This window comes from Dama dama, chromosome 9, assembly GCF_033118175.1.
Source record: "Dama dama isolate Ldn47 chromosome 9, ASM3311817v1, whole genome shotgun sequence".
Classification (NCBI taxonomy): Eukaryota; Metazoa; Chordata; class Mammalia; order Artiodactyla; family Cervidae; genus Dama; species Dama dama.
The window spans coordinates 70962672-70980908 of record NC_083689.1 but is presented as its reverse complement, the minus strand read 5'-3'; the positions used below and the strand labels follow the sequence as shown (position 1 = coordinate 70980908).

General features: G+C 44.7%; 1 protein-coding gene across 3 annotated transcripts in view; it reads right to left on the bottom strand.

Moving 5' to 3' along the window:
- The window catches only part of CYFIP2 (cytoplasmic FMR1 interacting protein 2), a 133762-nt gene that overhangs the window by 80317 nt on the left and 35208 nt on the right, over positions 1 to 18237 (bottom strand). For all 3 annotated transcript variants that reach the window (XR_009694215.1, XM_061151836.1, XM_061151835.1), the window contains exons 7-13: positions 17461 to 17557; positions 16386 to 16514; positions 13958 to 14062; positions 11272 to 11363; positions 9361 to 9478; positions 6093 to 6212; positions 5457 to 5582 (exon numbers count right to left, since the gene is read on the bottom strand). Coding sequence is in view for 2 of the 3 variants with exons in the window: in XM_061151836.1 (XP_061007819.1) it covers positions 5457 to 5582; positions 6093 to 6212; positions 9361 to 9478; positions 11272 to 11363; positions 13958 to 14062; positions 16386 to 16514; positions 17461 to 17557 (787 nt within the window). In the remaining variant the exon portion in view is untranslated. The remainder of the gene's footprint in view (positions 1 to 5456; positions 5583 to 6092; positions 6213 to 9360; positions 9479 to 11271; positions 11364 to 13957; positions 14063 to 16385; positions 16515 to 17460; positions 17558 to 18237) is intronic.

The window sequence follows — 18237 nt, the reverse complement described above, 5'->3', positions numbered from 1 at the left end:
GAATTTTTATCTTGGCACCGGCTCCCGGTCTCGCTGCTGACTAGTGACAATTGGCAGCCAGTCCATGGACCATGTTTTGAGCAGCACTCTGACTTTTAGAGGCCTCTCCACGTACCACGTATCCACAGACAATAACAAATATAACTTTTTTTTTAACCATAAAATTTTCTATGGAATTTCCACAACCTTTGCTTTTGAAATAATTTGGCCAGTTGCAGCTGGAATCCATAAAGTAGGATTCCTGTAGAAATCTTGTAGGCAAAGTACTCTACCCTTCCAGATGCCTCCTCACTAGCCCCTTAGCTCACTGATCTGTCTGCAGAGGTGGAGAGTCAGGTGACTGTAATGTGTATATCATCACTGTGACCTTGCCACTCACTTGGGATCTGTCTGCCTGCGGGGCATGTCCTCCTCCCTGGGTGCCTGTCCTGTCCTTGCAATAATCATCCCTGTCCCAGCCCAAGGAAGGGATGTGGATATTTATGCAGCTGCTCTGCCTGTTTCTCAGTGGGAAGTTTCATAGGATGGGGGAGGAACAGGAAGCTCCGTGCGGCCTTGAGTAAAGCCACGTTCTCTAGTCCAGCGTTACCAAACCTGAGCATTCGGCCCCCATCAGCCTCAACTGCTAACTTCTAGATTGGCTCAGAATTCAGAAGAGGAAAGCCTTGCCAAACGCGCCTCCTGACAACTGCCACACTCGCCACACCCAGCCTGACGTATTTGATTTCCTCCCTCTGCTCCAGACTAAGCACTGCAGGGGTGAGGCTCCGCAGGCTGTGTAAGCCCCATACCAGGGCTTGGGTCCCTAGTGGCCCTTAAGAGAGTTTTATTGAAAACATAATGAATACATGAATGAATGTGCTTTGATGCTAAGACTCTATCTTCTTTTAAAGTGTAAAGGAAGAAACAGAATATTTGCGGCAGGAGAAATGGTGAGAATAGAGCTCAGAAGGGAAGGAGTTACACTAGAACCACAGCAGTGGTTTTGCTGAAGAGAACCTTTATAGTGCAGAAATAATAAGAGAGAAGCTCTAATAGACTGTGAGGTCATAAAAGAAGCGCGGCTTCCGACTGGCAATGAAACTAGAGAATAGAGACAAAGGAAGGACAGGATAATGAAGATGTTTCAGAATAATTTCAAACACAGAAGACTATGCAGATCTGTTAGACCCAAGGGAAAATCTTTGCAACTCTGGGCGAGGCAGAGATTTCTTAGCTGGAACACAAAAAATTACAAACCATGGAATGATAGGTAAGTTGGGTTTTGTCAAAATTAAAGACAGTTGCTCTTTAAAAGGCAATCCTAAGAAAATGAAAATGCAAAGTCACCAATTAGAAAAAATATTTGCATTTTACATAAACTTTATATAAAATGGTACACTTGCTTCAGGAAACTGTTCAGCAGTTTCTTAAAAAGTTAAACATATACCTCCAATATGACCATTTCAAGAGAAATGAAAACCTATGTCCACACAAAGACTTACACTCAAATATTTAAAGCAATTTTAGTTACATTGACCCAAAGCTGAAAATGGTCCAATGTTTATCAATAGTTGAATAGACACAAAAATTATAGAATAGCCATACAATGGAAAAATACTCAGCAATGAAAAGGCACAAACTACTGATACACAAAACAATGTGAATGAATCTCAAAATTATTACACTGAGTAAAAAAAAGCCATACACACAAAATACATTCTGTATAATTCCAGTTATATAAAATTCTAGAAAATGCAAACAAATCTATGATGACAAAAAATATGACTAGGGCCAAGGACAGAGAGAAGGATGGATTGCACATGGCATAAGAAGTCTCAAAGTGAGGCTGAAATAGTCTGTATCTTGTGTTTGGGGTTTCACAGGTGTGTGAACAACTGTCAAAACTTTTTGAATTATACACTTTAATTGATGCAGTTTATTGAATATAAATTATATCTCAATAAAGCTGATTAAAAAAACAATGATCTCCTCATAGTGATAGCACATTCATGACACAAGAGCAGGATACAATAAAAAAAAAAAAAAAAAAAGGAACATTCACACATCAAGATGGAGCTTTTGAACATTAAAAATATAGGCAAAATAAAAAGTACTAACAGAGTTGAAAACTGAATTTAAGGAACTATCCCATAAAGCAGAACAAAAATAAGTGATGTGCAATAAGAGAGAAAAGATAGGGAAACTAGACACTAAATCCTGGGTGTCCAACATCTGCCAGGTAGAAAACCCAGAAAGACAGGACAGAGAAAACAGAGGAGGAAATTACCAAAATTAAAATTCAAGAAAATTTCCCAGATCTACAGAACATGTATTTATACACAGCAATGGCTCTAAACAGGCCACTGTCCCCAACAATGAATACAAAAGGCCCTCATCACGATGCCTCACAGCGAAACTTTAGAAAAATAGTGATAAAGAGACGAGACCATAAAGTTCTACAGAGGAAAAAGTAAGAATAAAGTTTGACTCACAATTCTTGATTTCAAAACTTATTACAAAGCTATACTAATCAAAATGGTGTGGTTTGGGTTTCTCTGATCACTCAGATGGTAAAGAATCTGTCTGCAAGGAGACCTGGGTTCAATCCCTGGATTGGGAAGATTCCCAAGAGAAGGAATGGCAACCCACTCCAGTACTCTTGCCCAAAGAGTCCCATGGACAGAGGAGCCTGGCAGGCTACAGTCCACAAGGGTCACAAAAGAGTCACACATGACTGAGCAATTGGCATATATATAAATGGAAGAGAATTGAAAGCCCAGAAATAATCCCATACATTTATAGTCAATTGACTTTTGACAAGGGCACCAAGACAATCCAATGGAGAAAGAATACTCTTTCCAGCAACTGGTGCTTGGACAACTGGACATCCACATGCAAAGAATGAACTTGGACCCCTACTCACACAATATACAGAAATTAACTCAGAATGAATCAGAGACCTAAATGTAAGAATTGAACCTATAAAAATCTCAGAAGAAAAATAGGAGTAAATCTTTGAGATCTTGGATTAGGCAATGGTTTCTTAAATCTGACACCAAAAGCATAAGTGACAAAAGAAAAAATAAACTGAACTTCATCAAAGTAAAAAACTTTTGTACTTCAAAGGATTCCAACTAGAAAGTAAAAAGACAATCCATGGAATTGAGGAAAATTCTTTTTCAAATTATATGTCTGATAAGGGGCTTGTATCCAGAATATGTAAAAATTATTTTTTTTGGATGCTTGAATATTGATGTAATTTTCAAGATATCATTTCTGGAAAACAAGATGCAACATAAATTTTTTTCCTCTTTTTCATTTTGGCTCAGATATTCAGTTTCAATTTGGAAAACAGGCCTTGTTTTCCTGGAAATCATGGTGGATTAATAGGCTTTTCTGATACAGAATATATGAAAACTCCTATGTCTCAAAAATAAAAAGACAAATAACCCAAACAAAAATGGGCAAAGAATCTGAACAAATAGTTCTCCAAAGAAGCTATATAGATGGCCAGTAAGCACATGGAAAGATGCTCAATATCATTAGTTATTGGGGATATGCAAATCACAACCACAATGAGACATGACTTCACACCAATTAGGATAGCTAAAATAAAAAAGACAATAAGTGGGGCTTCCCTGGTAACTCAGTTGTAAAGAATCTGCCTGCCAATGTAGGAGACATAGGTTTGATCCCTGGCCTGGGAAGATCCCACATACTGAGGAGTAACTAAGCCTCTGCCCCCAAACTATTGAGCCTGTGCTTGAGAGCCTAAGAACTGCAACTACTGAGGCTATGAGCCACAGCTACTGAAGCCCTCCTGCCCTAGGGCCCGTGCTCCACAGCAAGAGAAGCCAGTGCAATGAGAAGCCTGTGCACCACAACTAGTGCATCGCCCTCACTTGCTGCAACTAGAGAAAAGCTCTTGCAGTGATGACGCCACCAGCGAAGCCCAAGAATACTGGGGTAGATAGCCTGTCCCTTCTCCAGGGGATCTTCCTGACCCAGGAATCAAACTGGGTCTTCTGCACTGCAGGCGATTCTTAACCAGCTGAGCTACCAGGGAAGCCCCGATGAAGACTCAGCACAGTCAAAAATAAATATATAAATAAAATTATAAAAAATTCTTTAAAAGTTCAGGTTCTTTGATTCAAAGTACAAATTTTTTTTTTCTTTCTTTTTTTTTCAAATTTATTTTTTAAAAAAGACAGGAAGTGATGACAAGGATATGACTTACATATCCAGGGATCAAACCCAATATAAATTACAACTCCCACATGCTGCTGGTGAAAATGTAAAATGATCCAGCTGCTTTGGAAAACAGTTTGGCATTTTCTCAAATTTTTAAACAGAGTTACCACATGATCCAGTAATTCTGCTTCTAGGTATAGATCCAAGAAAATGAAACATATTTCAACACAAGCACTTGTACATGAATGTATGCATCAGTGTTATTCATAATAGTCTAAAAGTTGAAACAATGAAAACAGTAGCTGTCACTCACAATCCAGTATGAACATGCCCTTTCACTCCCATAGAATATCTTTCAGTAATCAAACAAAAAACCAAATCATATAGTCTAAGGTAGGGGGTCAGAATCCTGTCTCCAGAAATGACTGTTAATGGTTTGGTATATATAAATACACACACTTACGTCCTTCCATTTTGAGCAAATGTGCAAAAGTATATTAATTTGAGCAGAAATGGCATCATTTTACATGCTGCTCTTTAACCTTTTTTTAACTTAATATTCTGTGTATATCTTTTCATATCAGTACATCCATTTTAGTGGCTGCATCATATTTAATGATACAGCTGCACCTTCATTTACTTTATCTGATCCATATTGTAGGACATTTCAGTTGTTTCACATATTACGCCATTATAAACAATATGGTGATAAATGTGTACATATGTATTGATTGGCACAGTTGGCTTATTTCTGAGATATATTCCCTAGAAGAACTTCTGGGCAAATGATATGCATGTTAAAAATCTGAATACAGATGATCAGACTGTCCTCAGAGAAAGCCTGTAAAATGCACACTTGCCACTCAAAGTATCTGAGAAGATCTATATCCCACTTTAACCAGCAATGGACATCGCCAGTCTTCTAGATCTGTACCATCCTGACTGATCAACACTCTGTATCTTAGCTTCAGTCTGTAGTTCTCTGACTTCTCATCAGTCTGGGCATTTCTCGTATCTTGTTTGGCCATGTTTCTCTTCTGTTGTTTCCAACAGAATGACACTTTCTTTGGGATATTTTTAAGACCACAATGAGTTTCTCACTGTTTCTGAATAACAACATGAGACAGAAATGAATTCGGGTGGGCGGAGGGGGCGAGCAGGTGCATGCACACGAGGACCAGGGCTGCCAGCCAGCCCAGCACCACTCCAGGAAGCCCTGCGGCCGACACTCAGCAGCAACCTCGCGGGTGGGGGACAAGGAGACCCAGGGAGTCCACACCCACCTCGACGAAGGCGAACTTCTCTTCACTGGTGTAGTTGTAGCGGGTGGCTCGCTCGTACTCCTCGGCTGTGCCCGGGCAGTCCTTGTTGCAGAACTTGTCCGTGGGGTGAACCAGCTTCCAGGAGTACTGGGGAAAGAGCAGAGACCCCGCGTCCATCAGTGGGTGAACGGATCAACTAAACTGGGAGAGTCCACACAATGGAGCAGCACTCAGTCAAGAAAGGAAATGAAGTATTTATCTGTGCTACAATGGATGGACCTTGATAACATGCAGTTGAACCCAGACACAAATAACCGTGTATGATATGATTCTATTCATAGGAAACACCCCAAAATAGGGAAATCTACAGAGACAGAAGGAGACGGCTTAAGGCTGTAGAGACAGGGAACAGGGCGTGATTGTACCAGGTGAGGGTTAGGTTGTTCTAAATTTGACTGAAGCTGCATAGCACTGGAAATATACTAAAAATTAATGGATTTATGTTTTAAATTGGCGAATGGTGTGGTATGTGAATTCTCTCTCAATAAACCTGTTTAAAAGTGTTGGAGAGAGGCAGGGGCAGACAAATTCCAAGAGACCAGAGGTCAGAGTGGAGGGGGCTGGGGAGGGGCAGACCCTCTTTCCTGGGACACCTACCACCTCCATGACGTGGGCGCTCCACTTGGACAAGAGCTGCAGGCCCCGCAAGGCCAGGTCAAAGAGCTCACGGTACTCCTCGTCTGACTTCTGGCTGTCCAGCCCGGAGCCCGTCACCACCTGAGGAACATTGACCATCACCTTCACTGCCAACGAACCTGGCACTTTTCCATTGCATTTCACTGATCTCTCCCCCACCAAGAACACTGCAAGGGAGGTGCTATTATTATACCTCTTGACCGATAAACTGAAGCTCAGACAAGTCCCTTGTCGGTCACATGGCTTGCAAATGACCGAGGGTTCAAACTCAGGTGGTATGATGCCAGAGCCCCACTCACAATGACCCCAGTCAATTGCAGAGCAGTGGCTTTTCAGAGTTTTGGGTCTGTGATTTACAGTAGGAAGTGTATACTATATACTGACTGAGGTATTCAATACAGACATGAAATAACATTTTCCACAAAGAAACTGTGTGCTTAATACTTGAGACCTCCTCTGACTGCCCATTGTTTCATACCAAAATGTTAATTAGAGATAAATGGCAACCCACTCCAGTATTCTTGCCTGGAAAATCCCATGGACAGAGGAGCCTGGTAGGCTATAGTTAGTCCGTGGGGTCGCAAAGAGTCAGACACGACTGAGCGACTTCACTTTCTTTCACTTAGTTGACTTCACAACCAATTACAAATGACTCATTGACAGAAAAGCATTGAAGACAAACATCTATTTGAACATGTAATATGTTCCACAGTAAAATATAATATGCATGTATGCATGTGCATATGCACAGACATGTGTATATATGTGTGTGTATACATAACATACTGAGCCAGTCCTCATTATTTGTGGGTTCTGAATTTGTGAATTTCCCTACTTACTAAAATTTATTTACAACCTCAAGATCAATCCTTGCAGTGCTTTCATGGTCATTTGCAGATGTGTGCAGAGTGGCAAAAAACATCTGAATCATGTTCCCAGCTGAGGCTGAACAACACAATTCTCTGCCCCCTTGTTTCAGCTCTTACTGTAAACAAGTGTCTCTTTCCTGATCTACTTAATGCCTCATTTTCCACTTTCTTATACTTTTTACTGGTGATTTCACTATTTAAAATGGCCCCTAAACACAGTGCTGACTCTCTGTCTATGCCTCTATAAAAAAGGAGGCTGTGATGCACTTTATGGAGAAAATATGTATTTTATTTTTTAAATATTTATTTATTTGCTTGGCTTTACCAGGTCTTGGCTGTGGCATGCAAAGTCTTAGTTGTGGTACGTGGGATCTAGTTCCCTGATCAGGGACTGAACTCAGGCCCCCTGCATTGAGAGTGTGGAGTCTTAGCCACTGTACCACCACGGAAGTCCTGAAAATAGGTGTTTTAGATAAACTTTGTTCAGGCATGAATTATAGTGCTGTTGGGTATGATTTAATGTTAACAAATCAACAACATATATTACGTAAGGTGACTTTAAACAGAAACACATGTAAAACAAGGCTATATATTAAAAATCAGCTGACAGAAATACCATGATCAGAGGCTCGCAGAAACCTAACCCTGTATTTTCTGGAGGAGTGATTACTTGCTGATTCAGTGTTGATGGCCACTTTATAGAATGTAACTGTTGTGAATACTGAGAATGATCTGTATATATACACGTATAATGTGTATAATTTTAAAAATGCCTTTGAGCCAGACTCATTCTTGAAAGAAAGAAAGTGAAAGTGAAGTTGCTCAGTCGTGTCCGACTCCTTGCGACTCGTGGATTGGTAGCCTACCAGGCTCCTCCATCCATGGGATTCTCCAGGCAAGAATACTGGGGTGGATTGCCACTAGATCACACCAAAACTGGACAAGAATTGAACGGTGTCCCTAGCACTTAAATTACTCCCATAGCTTAGCTTATGTTCAAGTCATTGGCATATACAGTTAAGAAAGCCAAAGGTTTGGGCTTGACCCTGGTCCATGTCCACCAGGAGCCCTGCTAAGAATGTGGGCCACTCATCCAATGACCATACTGCTTGCATTTGCTCTCATTTCAGATGTGTTGCCCCCTTTTGATCAGACATTTCCCTACTTTGGGTTTTGGAAAGAGTAATTACAGCTACTAGCCACATGGTGGAGGCAGTGAGCATAAATGGAGTAGTGCAAAGTCACCCTGGAGCTTCAAAAGGTCAAACAGGGATTGAAATCAGACCTGTATTTATTAAACCAACATATATACTCATTACAAGGTCTTCACAGAAAGAGATTTGGAAGGATATATGAAAGTGAAAGTTTCTCAGTTGTGTACAACTCTTTGTGACCTCATGGACTATACAGTCCATGGAATTCTCCAGGCCAGAATACTGGAGTGGGTAGCCTTTCCCTTCTCCAGGGGATCCTCCCAATCCAGGGATCGAACCCAGGTCTCCCACATTGCAGGCGGATTCTTTACCAGCTGAGCCACAAGGGAAGCCCAAGAATACTGGAGTGGGTAGCCTATCCCTTCTCCAGAGGATCTTCCCGACCCAGGAATTGAACCAGGGTCTCCTGCATTGCTGGTGGATTCTTTACCAACTGAGCCATCAGGGAAGCCACAAAAGATAATATATATATGCCTTCAAATGTTAATAATAGTGGGTTCTTGATGGTAGAATTTACATGACTGTTTTTCCCTTCTTTTGTCTATCTGTATTTTTTCTGAGGCTTGTGCACTAATTGTGTTTCCCTATTTAAAAAAGAAGAACAGGAAAATCCAGTGCCAGTAAAAATGTAATTAGAAAGATCACAAGAGATTTTTATGACCTTGTTCTGTTCCTAATTGTATTTTCTGGCTTATTACAATGATTTTTATAATTGTTTTAAAATATTTAGATGGTGTTATGAGCATGATTGTCTAGAACTTTGTTTCTCTTGCCACCCACGGTGGAGATGTTTAGATCATGTACAGACTAACAATTACTGGGCTGTTACTACCTGCTAGGTGCAATGCATTTTCCATACATCATATTGTTTAATCCTCTCAACGAACTTTTCCAGATACTATTTGCTCCACTTTGCAGATGAGGAAACTGAGGCTCAGGGATGCTGAATAACTTGTGAAGGTCAGAAGCAGAACCAGAATCAATCCCAGCTCTGGCTCTTGGCCACTCTGCCCTCCTGCATCCAAATGTATTCTCTCGCTCATCCACTCCCCAGGATCCCTAGGATCATTTCTTTTCTGGAGGTCCTCACCCCTTCTCACCCTAGTCCCACATGGGCCTCCATCCCACCAGCCACAGCAAGCTCACCTCACTGTTGCTGTAGCGAGCGAGTTCCGAGATGAAGCGGATGTGGTCATCGCGGATCTGAACCATCTGCTCGCAGATATTGTACTGGGGGCTGATGCTGCTCTGGGTGCACGTCCACCTGGGCAGAAAATCAGGGGGTCAGAGTGGGTCCTGGCCCTGGGAGGGGCAGGCTCCTTCCATTCACTAGTTAGTCTTGGTGCTCAGCTAATGTGACTGGCTCCACTGGGAACAACCAAGAGGTGTTCTACCCACCAGCAACAGTGCCTGCTAAATTCCACTGTAGGGACTGCAGGCTGCATGGAAAATACTTTGCTTCTCCTACTTGGAGCTGGCCTCTTCTAAGGCCCAATCCCACACTTTCCCAGGTAACGGGTGTCCACAGTACTTACCAGTCACACGAGCGGGGAGGGACCTGCAGCCTCTCTAGGGCTACAAAGGGCTGGAATCCAAGCTAAGAAAAAGCAAGGTGGGTGACCTCCCGGATCTGTCAACTGACCCTGGCAGCACTATGTCCTGTGGGTGAAGCTGGCATTGACAAAGGCCTTTGGGCGGGACTGGAAAAACCTAAAGGGGTTGTGTCTGTTTTTCAACAGCAAGCCAGGAACAGGGAAGCTCTTCACCGAGAGGAAGCCACAGCCATCCTGAGAGGCACTGCTCTTTCTTGCCCTCATCTTCTCCCTCTCTCTGTCCTCTTTCTCCTCAACACTTCCCTCAATTTTTAAAAAAGAGATCTTTGAGAAAACACCTTAAATTGGGGAAGAAATGAATGAATGAGAGTCTTCATTCTCCTTTGCCAACAGAACAAAAGATAACCCTAGTTACCGTCTTCTGCCATCCGGTGGGTGCCGGGTGATCCAGCGGACAGAAGCAAGGGCACCAAGCAAGGCAGACGCACATTTAGGGAGAATTTAATATTTCAGAAGGATCTCTGAAAGGGCGCTCCAGAGAATACTGAGAATGCTGACACTTCCTCATGCCTATACTTCGACATGACCTTTATTCTGAGTTCCCTGTGCAGGGTTGGGGACACATCACTCAAGCCTCTGACCCCCACCCTGAGCACATCACCACTCCAACCAACTTCAGGTGGCTAAGAATTCACACAGGAAATAAGTCCAGGATTCAGGACTCCATGCTTTTCCTGGAAGACCTCCTCACATACCAGCAGCCACTGGGTTACGAAGCTGTCCCTGGTGAGACTCATCTGCAGTGGCTCAAAGCTGGTGGAGTTCAAGGACTCTGCATTTATGTATTTTTGAGGCCGTAATACCCTCATCCCTGATGAAAACATGGTTTGTCCCCCTCTGTTGGAAATGTAGACAGAAGAAGCCTCCTTAACAAGGCCAGAGATCAAAGGGGTAGCCAAGCCTGTAGCCCAGTGTTCCCCAAACTTCCATGAGGTGCTGACACCCTGGATCTTAGCACAGATCACCTAGAGGGTGGTTTATAAAACAACCTTGGAGGAGGCCATTGACCCAATGCTTCACAGCTGGAACGGTTGGTACAATACCCTGCATGGCATACTTACTGCATGGACACAAGACCTGAGGAGAGAACCAGTGGGATGAAGAACAAGGCCATCTCGCTCCATCTGACCACTGGGGGCCAGCACTCCTCCCCCTCCTCAGGGGCAGGAGGACTCCTGCTGTCCCCCTGCAGGTGGCATGGGCCACCGCGGGGACAGGGAAGGGGCGGGGCTGTGCCCTGAGTGCTTTTGAACCCTGGCAGCAAAGGGCGGGTGCAAAAGGGCTCAGATCACCATCCGCTGCTCCCCTCTGTCAGGAGCCAGTGATGGACAGACTCCACCTGCCCAGGGTCTGGGGAGAGGGGAGGGGCTGAAATGGCCCCTCGGCCCCCTGCCCGGGCTGGGCGTCCTCGCGGGAGCCGAGAGACATTACGGCAGGCACTCACTTGGACTTGTTCTCTTCATAGTGAGCACTGGTCTTAATGTATCTGGCCAGCTCTATCTGCATGTCGCCGAAAAGGGGCACCACCTGCAGCTGCTGCAAAGGAAGCAAACACAGCTTGTGAGACACGGGGGGAGGGACCGGCAATGCCTTCCACTGGGAGAGCCAGGCCTCCACGTGTGCCTCCGGGCTGACCCCTAGTTTTGCCTCCGATGATGCTACCACGTGACCCTGGGACCACAAAGAGCCTTAGACAGCCTACAGGTCCTCCTCTGCCTCCAACCATCTCTATGTTCCAGCATCTGGGCCCAGAGAGGCAAAGAGACTTGTCCACCAGCAGGCAGAACAGATGAAGAACGAGAACCAGATGGCTGCCTCCCGGGGCAGGGTCTTCTCTGCTCTAATTTCCCTTGGATTAAAGGCTCCTCGCTATTTCAAACTCTGGACTAGATGTGAGTGCCTGGATTCCACTGGCTGGGAGTGAGTGACCTTCTTGAGAAACTCCACAAGGTGAATGGAAACCTTGAACACCTAACACCAGAGGGCAGACGACTGCCATCCGAAGAGGAGGACTAATGGTGGGGAGGCTGATATTCACTGTCTGCTTTTGATTCAGGAGGCACTACAGTGCTAAATCCTTCAAAAGCAGAGGACTTTTAGGGCAGTGAAACTATTCTGTATGATACTACAATGGTAGATGTAGGGGCTTCCCTGGTGGATCAGCAGTAAAGAAACTGCCTGCCAATGCAGGAGACACTGGAGACCTGGGTTCCATCTCTGGGTCGGGAAAGATACCCTGGAGGAAGGCATGGCAACCCACTCCAGTATTCTTGCCTGGAGAATCCCAGGGATAGTGGAGCCAGGTGGCTACAGTCCATGGGATCACAAAGAGTCAGACATAACTCAGCAACAAAGTACAACAACAATGGTAGATATAGTCATTATATATTTGTCAAAACTTACAGAATGCACAATGCCATGAGTTATCCCTACTGCACACTATGGGATTTGGGTGATAATGATGTGTCAACAGTGCAGATTTATGGACTAAACAGATGTCCCTCTCTGCTGGTGAGTTGTGATAATGGGGGAGGTTGGGTATGAGTAGGGATAGGAGTTATGTGGGAAATGTCTGTTTGTTCTGCTCAATTTTGCTATGAGCCTAAAACTGCTCTAAAAAATAGCCTATTAGGCAAAATAGAAAATAGTTATCTCACTCCATAGAATAGTGGAGTGAGGTCAGTACTACTATTATTCCCATTTAACAAGATGGACAAATTGAAGCTTTGACAACTCAGCTAGAGTGATTTTTTTCACAAAGTCAGACCGGCTAGAAGCCAAGGGGCCAGGATTATAACCCAAGGTTCTGACACTTACGTCGCTCATTGAATCCTCAAAGGAACCCCATAAAGTAGACACCCTTCACATTCCTATTTTTCAGGTTAGAGAACTCAGTTTCAGGGAAGTTCTGTGACTTTTCCAACATCACCCAGTTACATAGTGGAAGAGAGAGACTAAAACCCAGGTCTGTGTGAGGTGAGACTGTGGTCTTCAATTCCATCCCCATCTCATTTATGTGGATTTAAGGAAGGGGTGGACTTTGCCAGTTCCCCCCAGACAAGCCCAGTTTTCATTTTGGGCAGTCCTAGAAAAAAGTGAAAGTTCTAGCTTCAAAAAGAAGCCAAGCCAAGCCTTAGGATGCTTTTGGTGACTTGTGCATCTGTGCTAAGTCACTCAGTTGTGTCTGACTCTTTGCGACCCCATGGACTGTAGCTCACCAGGATCCTCTGTCCATGGGATTCTCCAGGCAGGAATACTGGAGTGGGTTGCTATGACCTCCTCCAGGGGATCTTCCCCGTCCAGGGATCAAACCAGCACCTCTTACGTCTCCTGCATTGGCAGGCGAGTTCTTTATCACTAACACCATCTGGGAAGCCCCTTGGGTGACTTATTTCCCCCCTAACCTCCAAGAGTCAGTGAGACCCAGGCCCAGCCACATCTTCAAAGGGATCCACTTTTAATTTAAGCCTGATTTTCCCATGTCTGATCTCAGAGGCTCTATTCCACCTGAAATGCTTGATGCTAGGATACACTGATGACATGGAACTGACTTCCAAAGTAGAATATCCCTTTGCAAAAACCTCAAAGGCAAACCTCAGGGTTTGTTGTTAAAGATTTGGGGCCAGAAGATGAAATCTCTGAGGCACTGGAATGGACTGAGAGCAGGATGGACCCCATAAGGCATTCTACTCAGAGGCAGGGCGCAGAGTAGGCCTCTGGTGGACCAGGAGAGTCTGTGAGCTTGTGAATGTGAATCAATGTAGCATCCACTCTTTAATCCTCCTGCAATTGTGAGCTCTGATTTATACTGAAAATTAAAGCAGGCTCTGTCTTCTGGGACATACCTCTTTCTTTAGATGGCAAGGGGTTTCAGGAAAGAGTAAAAGCAGTGTGTGGAAAGCATTGCAAGGCCTTCTGGCTGTGTCCTGAGACTGGGGCACACACCTTCAATAGCGTGGATTCCTCTACCCAAGGCAGCTAGGGCCCCTGTCTCTATCCTCCTCCTCCTCTTGGGATCTTTAGAGCCACAGTTCAATCAATAAGCACCACTCTTTGCTGCCTAATTTCATTCCTTTTCCCGGAGAGACCATCCCCTGGCCCACTGCCCAGCCCCAGCCCCAGGTGCTGACCTTAAAGAACTTATCAATTTTGCTGAGGTTGATTCTCTTCTTGGCATCCAATTTGTAAATGTTACTGACATTCCCATCCATCAGGTACAGGCCGAAACCCATTACCTAGCATGAGAAGAGGCAGAAACAGAAGCCAGTCACATCCGTTGGAAATGTTTCAAAAAACCAAAAAAAAGCAGACGTGGGCATGTGCACACCCACACCCCCTGTAGGGACATATTCTATGACAAAAACCCACGTGTTGGCACAAAGAAGGACACATAGAGCTAATCTCAATCAGAAATTTGATTTCTGTGAAGACAAGCAGAGGACTCTTTCATTTATTATTGTGGTGGCCACTTCTTGAGTCCTCCCCATGGGCCAGAGTCCATGCTTAGGGATTTAGAAGACATTATCCTTAATTCTCACCATCTTATGAGTCAAATTCTACATGATAACCTTATTCTACAGATGAGGAGCTGGAGACACAGAGAGGTTAGACAGCTTGCCAAGATAACACAGATAGTAAGCTGCAGAGATAGGCTCTGAACCGGGATCTGACAACAAATATATGCACTTAGCTCCTTCTCAAGAAAGACTGAGTGATGCTGCTGCTGCATCCCCAGGCCCTGGCAAACACTGCGGGCACCTGATGCATACTCACTAGATGGTAAATGAATGTGAAACTATTCACCCTTTCCCCAAGGAAACTACAACAAAGATTCCCAAGGAATCTCATTGGTGACTTCATTAACAAAAAGAACACATTTTGGCTGACAGTGCCCTATAGGCAGGTTGACAGGCTGATTCTACACATTCCAGTCCATGTAATATTGGGTTGGCCAAAAAGTTCATTCGGGTTTTTCCATCCAATGTAATGGAAAAACTAGCACGAACGTTTTGGCCAACCCAATAGTTTCCTGCATGCTGGCTTACGTCGCTCCTTTTGTCAAATGTACAGCAAGCCCGAGGGAGCCTGAACAACTAGGTTGAAAGCAGCTTCCTCGGCTTGCAGTTGCTATGTGGTGGGGGACTAGTCATGCCTGACCCCTAAGGGACTGGGCTGGGGGATGGGTGCTTGTGGCTCTGCAGGGGGTGTGCCAGACTTTTCCCTTTAGGTGAAAGGCGCCCCCTGCTGGCACCTGAGTTTACTAACACACTGTAGACAGCTTGGAAACAGCAAAACTCCAAGAGGTCAGGTTGAGAATTGAGAGGGAGAAGGCTGGGAAGCTGAGATGTGGGAGGATTAAAAGCAGGCAAAGAGAAATGAAGAGCCTGAGAATTTGATAGCAGCATGTAAGGATGCTTGGTGAAGTGGGGTTTAGTAACCTAATTTGTGGAAGCAACAATTCTGGGCAGAGCTGTGGTAATTGCCTGGACAAAGCACTGGTGTGAGAGAGCTGCTGAACTCTGGGTGACTTCTCTAAATTTCTGACTGTGCAGAGGAAGCCAGAGTGAATGAGTCACAAAGCCACACTCTCCTGCAACCTTCTTCGAGATGCTATGGAAATGTAAAGAAGGGAACACCAACAGGGTTGGTATTCTTGAAATAAGAGGCGACATGGAGAGGAAGAAAAAGTCAAATCACCAGGGGAACTCTGAAAGGGAAGAAAGAAACAAAAGAGGTGATGCAGTGTGTATAAAGAATATGGAGAACGTTATTCATTTCAGTGCTATTGCTTTCAGAGAGAAGTTAGAAGTAACCTAAGCAGCTGAGGATAGAATAATGGCTAAAGAAATGAAAACTCACCCATACAACATTATTTAAGGGCTGCATGTTATTCCAAATGCACTTAATGAAATGGGATAAATAATACACATACATAATTTATGTAAACTGCATATGTTGAAAATACATCAGCACAGAAAAAAAGAGAAAGATATACATCAAAATGCTAAAAGTGTTATCTCTGGGTGGAAAGATTATAAGAGATTCGATTTTTTAATGCTTTTCTGTTCAGAATTTCTACAATGATAAACATCACTTGATAATTTAGAAATGAAATGTGTAAACTGATGAAACAAACATGACCATTTTGGCAAAATATAGTAAAAGCTATAAGATTTTGCCTTCCCCACGGGTTGGCAATTTTCCTCTAGGATGTCTGACTTAACAAGATTATGGACACGAAGTGCCCCAGAGTTTCAATGCACTTTAGCAAACAAACACCAAATGATAGAGGATTAGATAAATGACAATGTCCCCATATAATGAAATACTAGGTAGCCATTAAAAGTCACATTGTAGACATAGCCTTAATGCTATGTAGAAAGCTATCTAGAATGCTATCTAGAAAGGTGTACACAACATATCAAAGGGAAAAAATTGGTTACAAAACCTTTTGTATAGCAAGATCTGCACTCATGCTGAAGCAAGAAGAAAGAAATAACTTTTAAAAATGATTTTAAATAAGAAGGAGGTGACAGGGTGTGACTGAGGGAGCTGTACCTTGAGGAGCATGTGCTTCTCACTGGGGGTCAGATACATCTTGTTCTCGTAGTAATCCACGCAGATGTTGACAATGTCGGCCAGCAGCTCCTCGTAGCCTGGGATCACTTCCAGCTGCTGGTGGAGACACTAAACAGCAGCGCCCCCCTCTGGTTAGCCCCTGTCTGCATCCTCCTCACTTAGAGCACCCAGGACGGCTCACTGCCGGGCCCCGGGGCAGGGCACAGCCTTGCTGACCACACCAGGTGGAGCGGAGCCTGCAACCTCTCCTCAGAGTCTACAGCGGTTGGTCAGAACTGCTGCACATCACCCGGGGCAGGGGTCTCCACTGTATTTCCTGGCAGTTCTCATGGTTAGAAATGCTTTCTCTGGCTGAACTGAAAGCAGTTCAGCTTTATAGCAATTGGCCTGTGGTCATCTCGGCTTAGTTCTGAGGGTGTGTGTAGACTGAGCCCCAAATGTCTCCAAGGATGATAGTGGGAAGACCCAGCTCAGTGGAGGAGAAATGGGCCAGCAGGCGTCTCCCAGTACAGGACTCAGCAGTACAAAGACACTTCCTGTATAAGAAGACCTGAGGTCTCCATCCCAGGCCCCTTCACCGTTGAGTGGGAATATCCTGGGAAAGCCATGGCGCTAACTATAACCACATCTTATGTCTTTGTCTGTTAAGCTCTACATGCTATAGTATCTCATTTATTTCTCACTGCAATCCTAACACAGCCCCATTTTACAGATGAGGAAACTGAGGCTGAGACCTTGCCCAAGGCCTCACAGTAGGGCAATGGAGGGTTCAAGATGAGAAAACAAGGCAGTCTAACTCCAGAAGCCAAGCTTTCAACCTATACCAACCTATACTGGGGCAGAACACTGGCTAGATTTTCTAAGAACAAACTGCAGAGGGTGAAGGGGCCGTCTGTGGTTGGGAAGGGACACTTAAATCTGCAGCTTAAAGGTTGAGTAGAGCAGAGGGGACAAATTATCTAAGCAGAGCTCCTCTGCCCGTGGTCCCCCAACCTCCAGGCCCCAGCTTGAGTCCCAGGACACCAGGTCAGGACTGACATGGGTTTGCCATCACCTGGGTGATCCTGTTGTGGTTGGCCAGGAACATGGACAGGTTCTGCGACTCCTGGATGGACTGGGGGTCAGCCATCTTCCTCAGGAACTGTGCTGCCCTGGACGGGGTGGTGTAGAGAGGGATGCTCATGAATAGCTGGCCTAAGCTGGGCCTCAGCTCCCACCTAACCCAGATACACTATCCCCGAAGCTGCAGGGCTCTGAACGGCACAAGTGACTCTAACATCGAAGGAGAGCCTGTTCTGGAGTCATTTCACTTGGAGCTGTTTGCACCCCTGTAATAAGGGTGCCTGAAATTAAGAAGCAAGAATGCACTGAAGTTCAAAGACTAGGCAAGTTTAAGGGTAGCTAGCATCCCATCAGCCAGCCCAAGGGGGTAGGACCTAGTGAAATGGGCATCCTAAGCCTCGCAGCGACCTCCAGCAAAACTACACAGTAAGTCATGCGGAAGAATCACAAGCAGCGAAATGTTCTGTTTTTGGTTGGCTATTATGTTATTTACAGGAAAATCTCAATGTTTCTAAACATTGTGGGCAAAACAAAAGTCTATTTAACCTGATGGGACAGAAGGGATGATGGGTGTGGGGAACACGGAGGGCCTTGAAGGGAGGAAACCACGGTACTAGGACTTCTCCAGTCTGACCTGGAGGTGGAGTTGGTGCAGCCCATGTCACCAGGGACCGTGGAACATGGACAAGACACAGCAAGGTCCCAGCCGGTGCCCAGAGCACGTCAGCTGTGATGGTGATGGCAGGAGTCGACCAAATCTAGGGAGAGT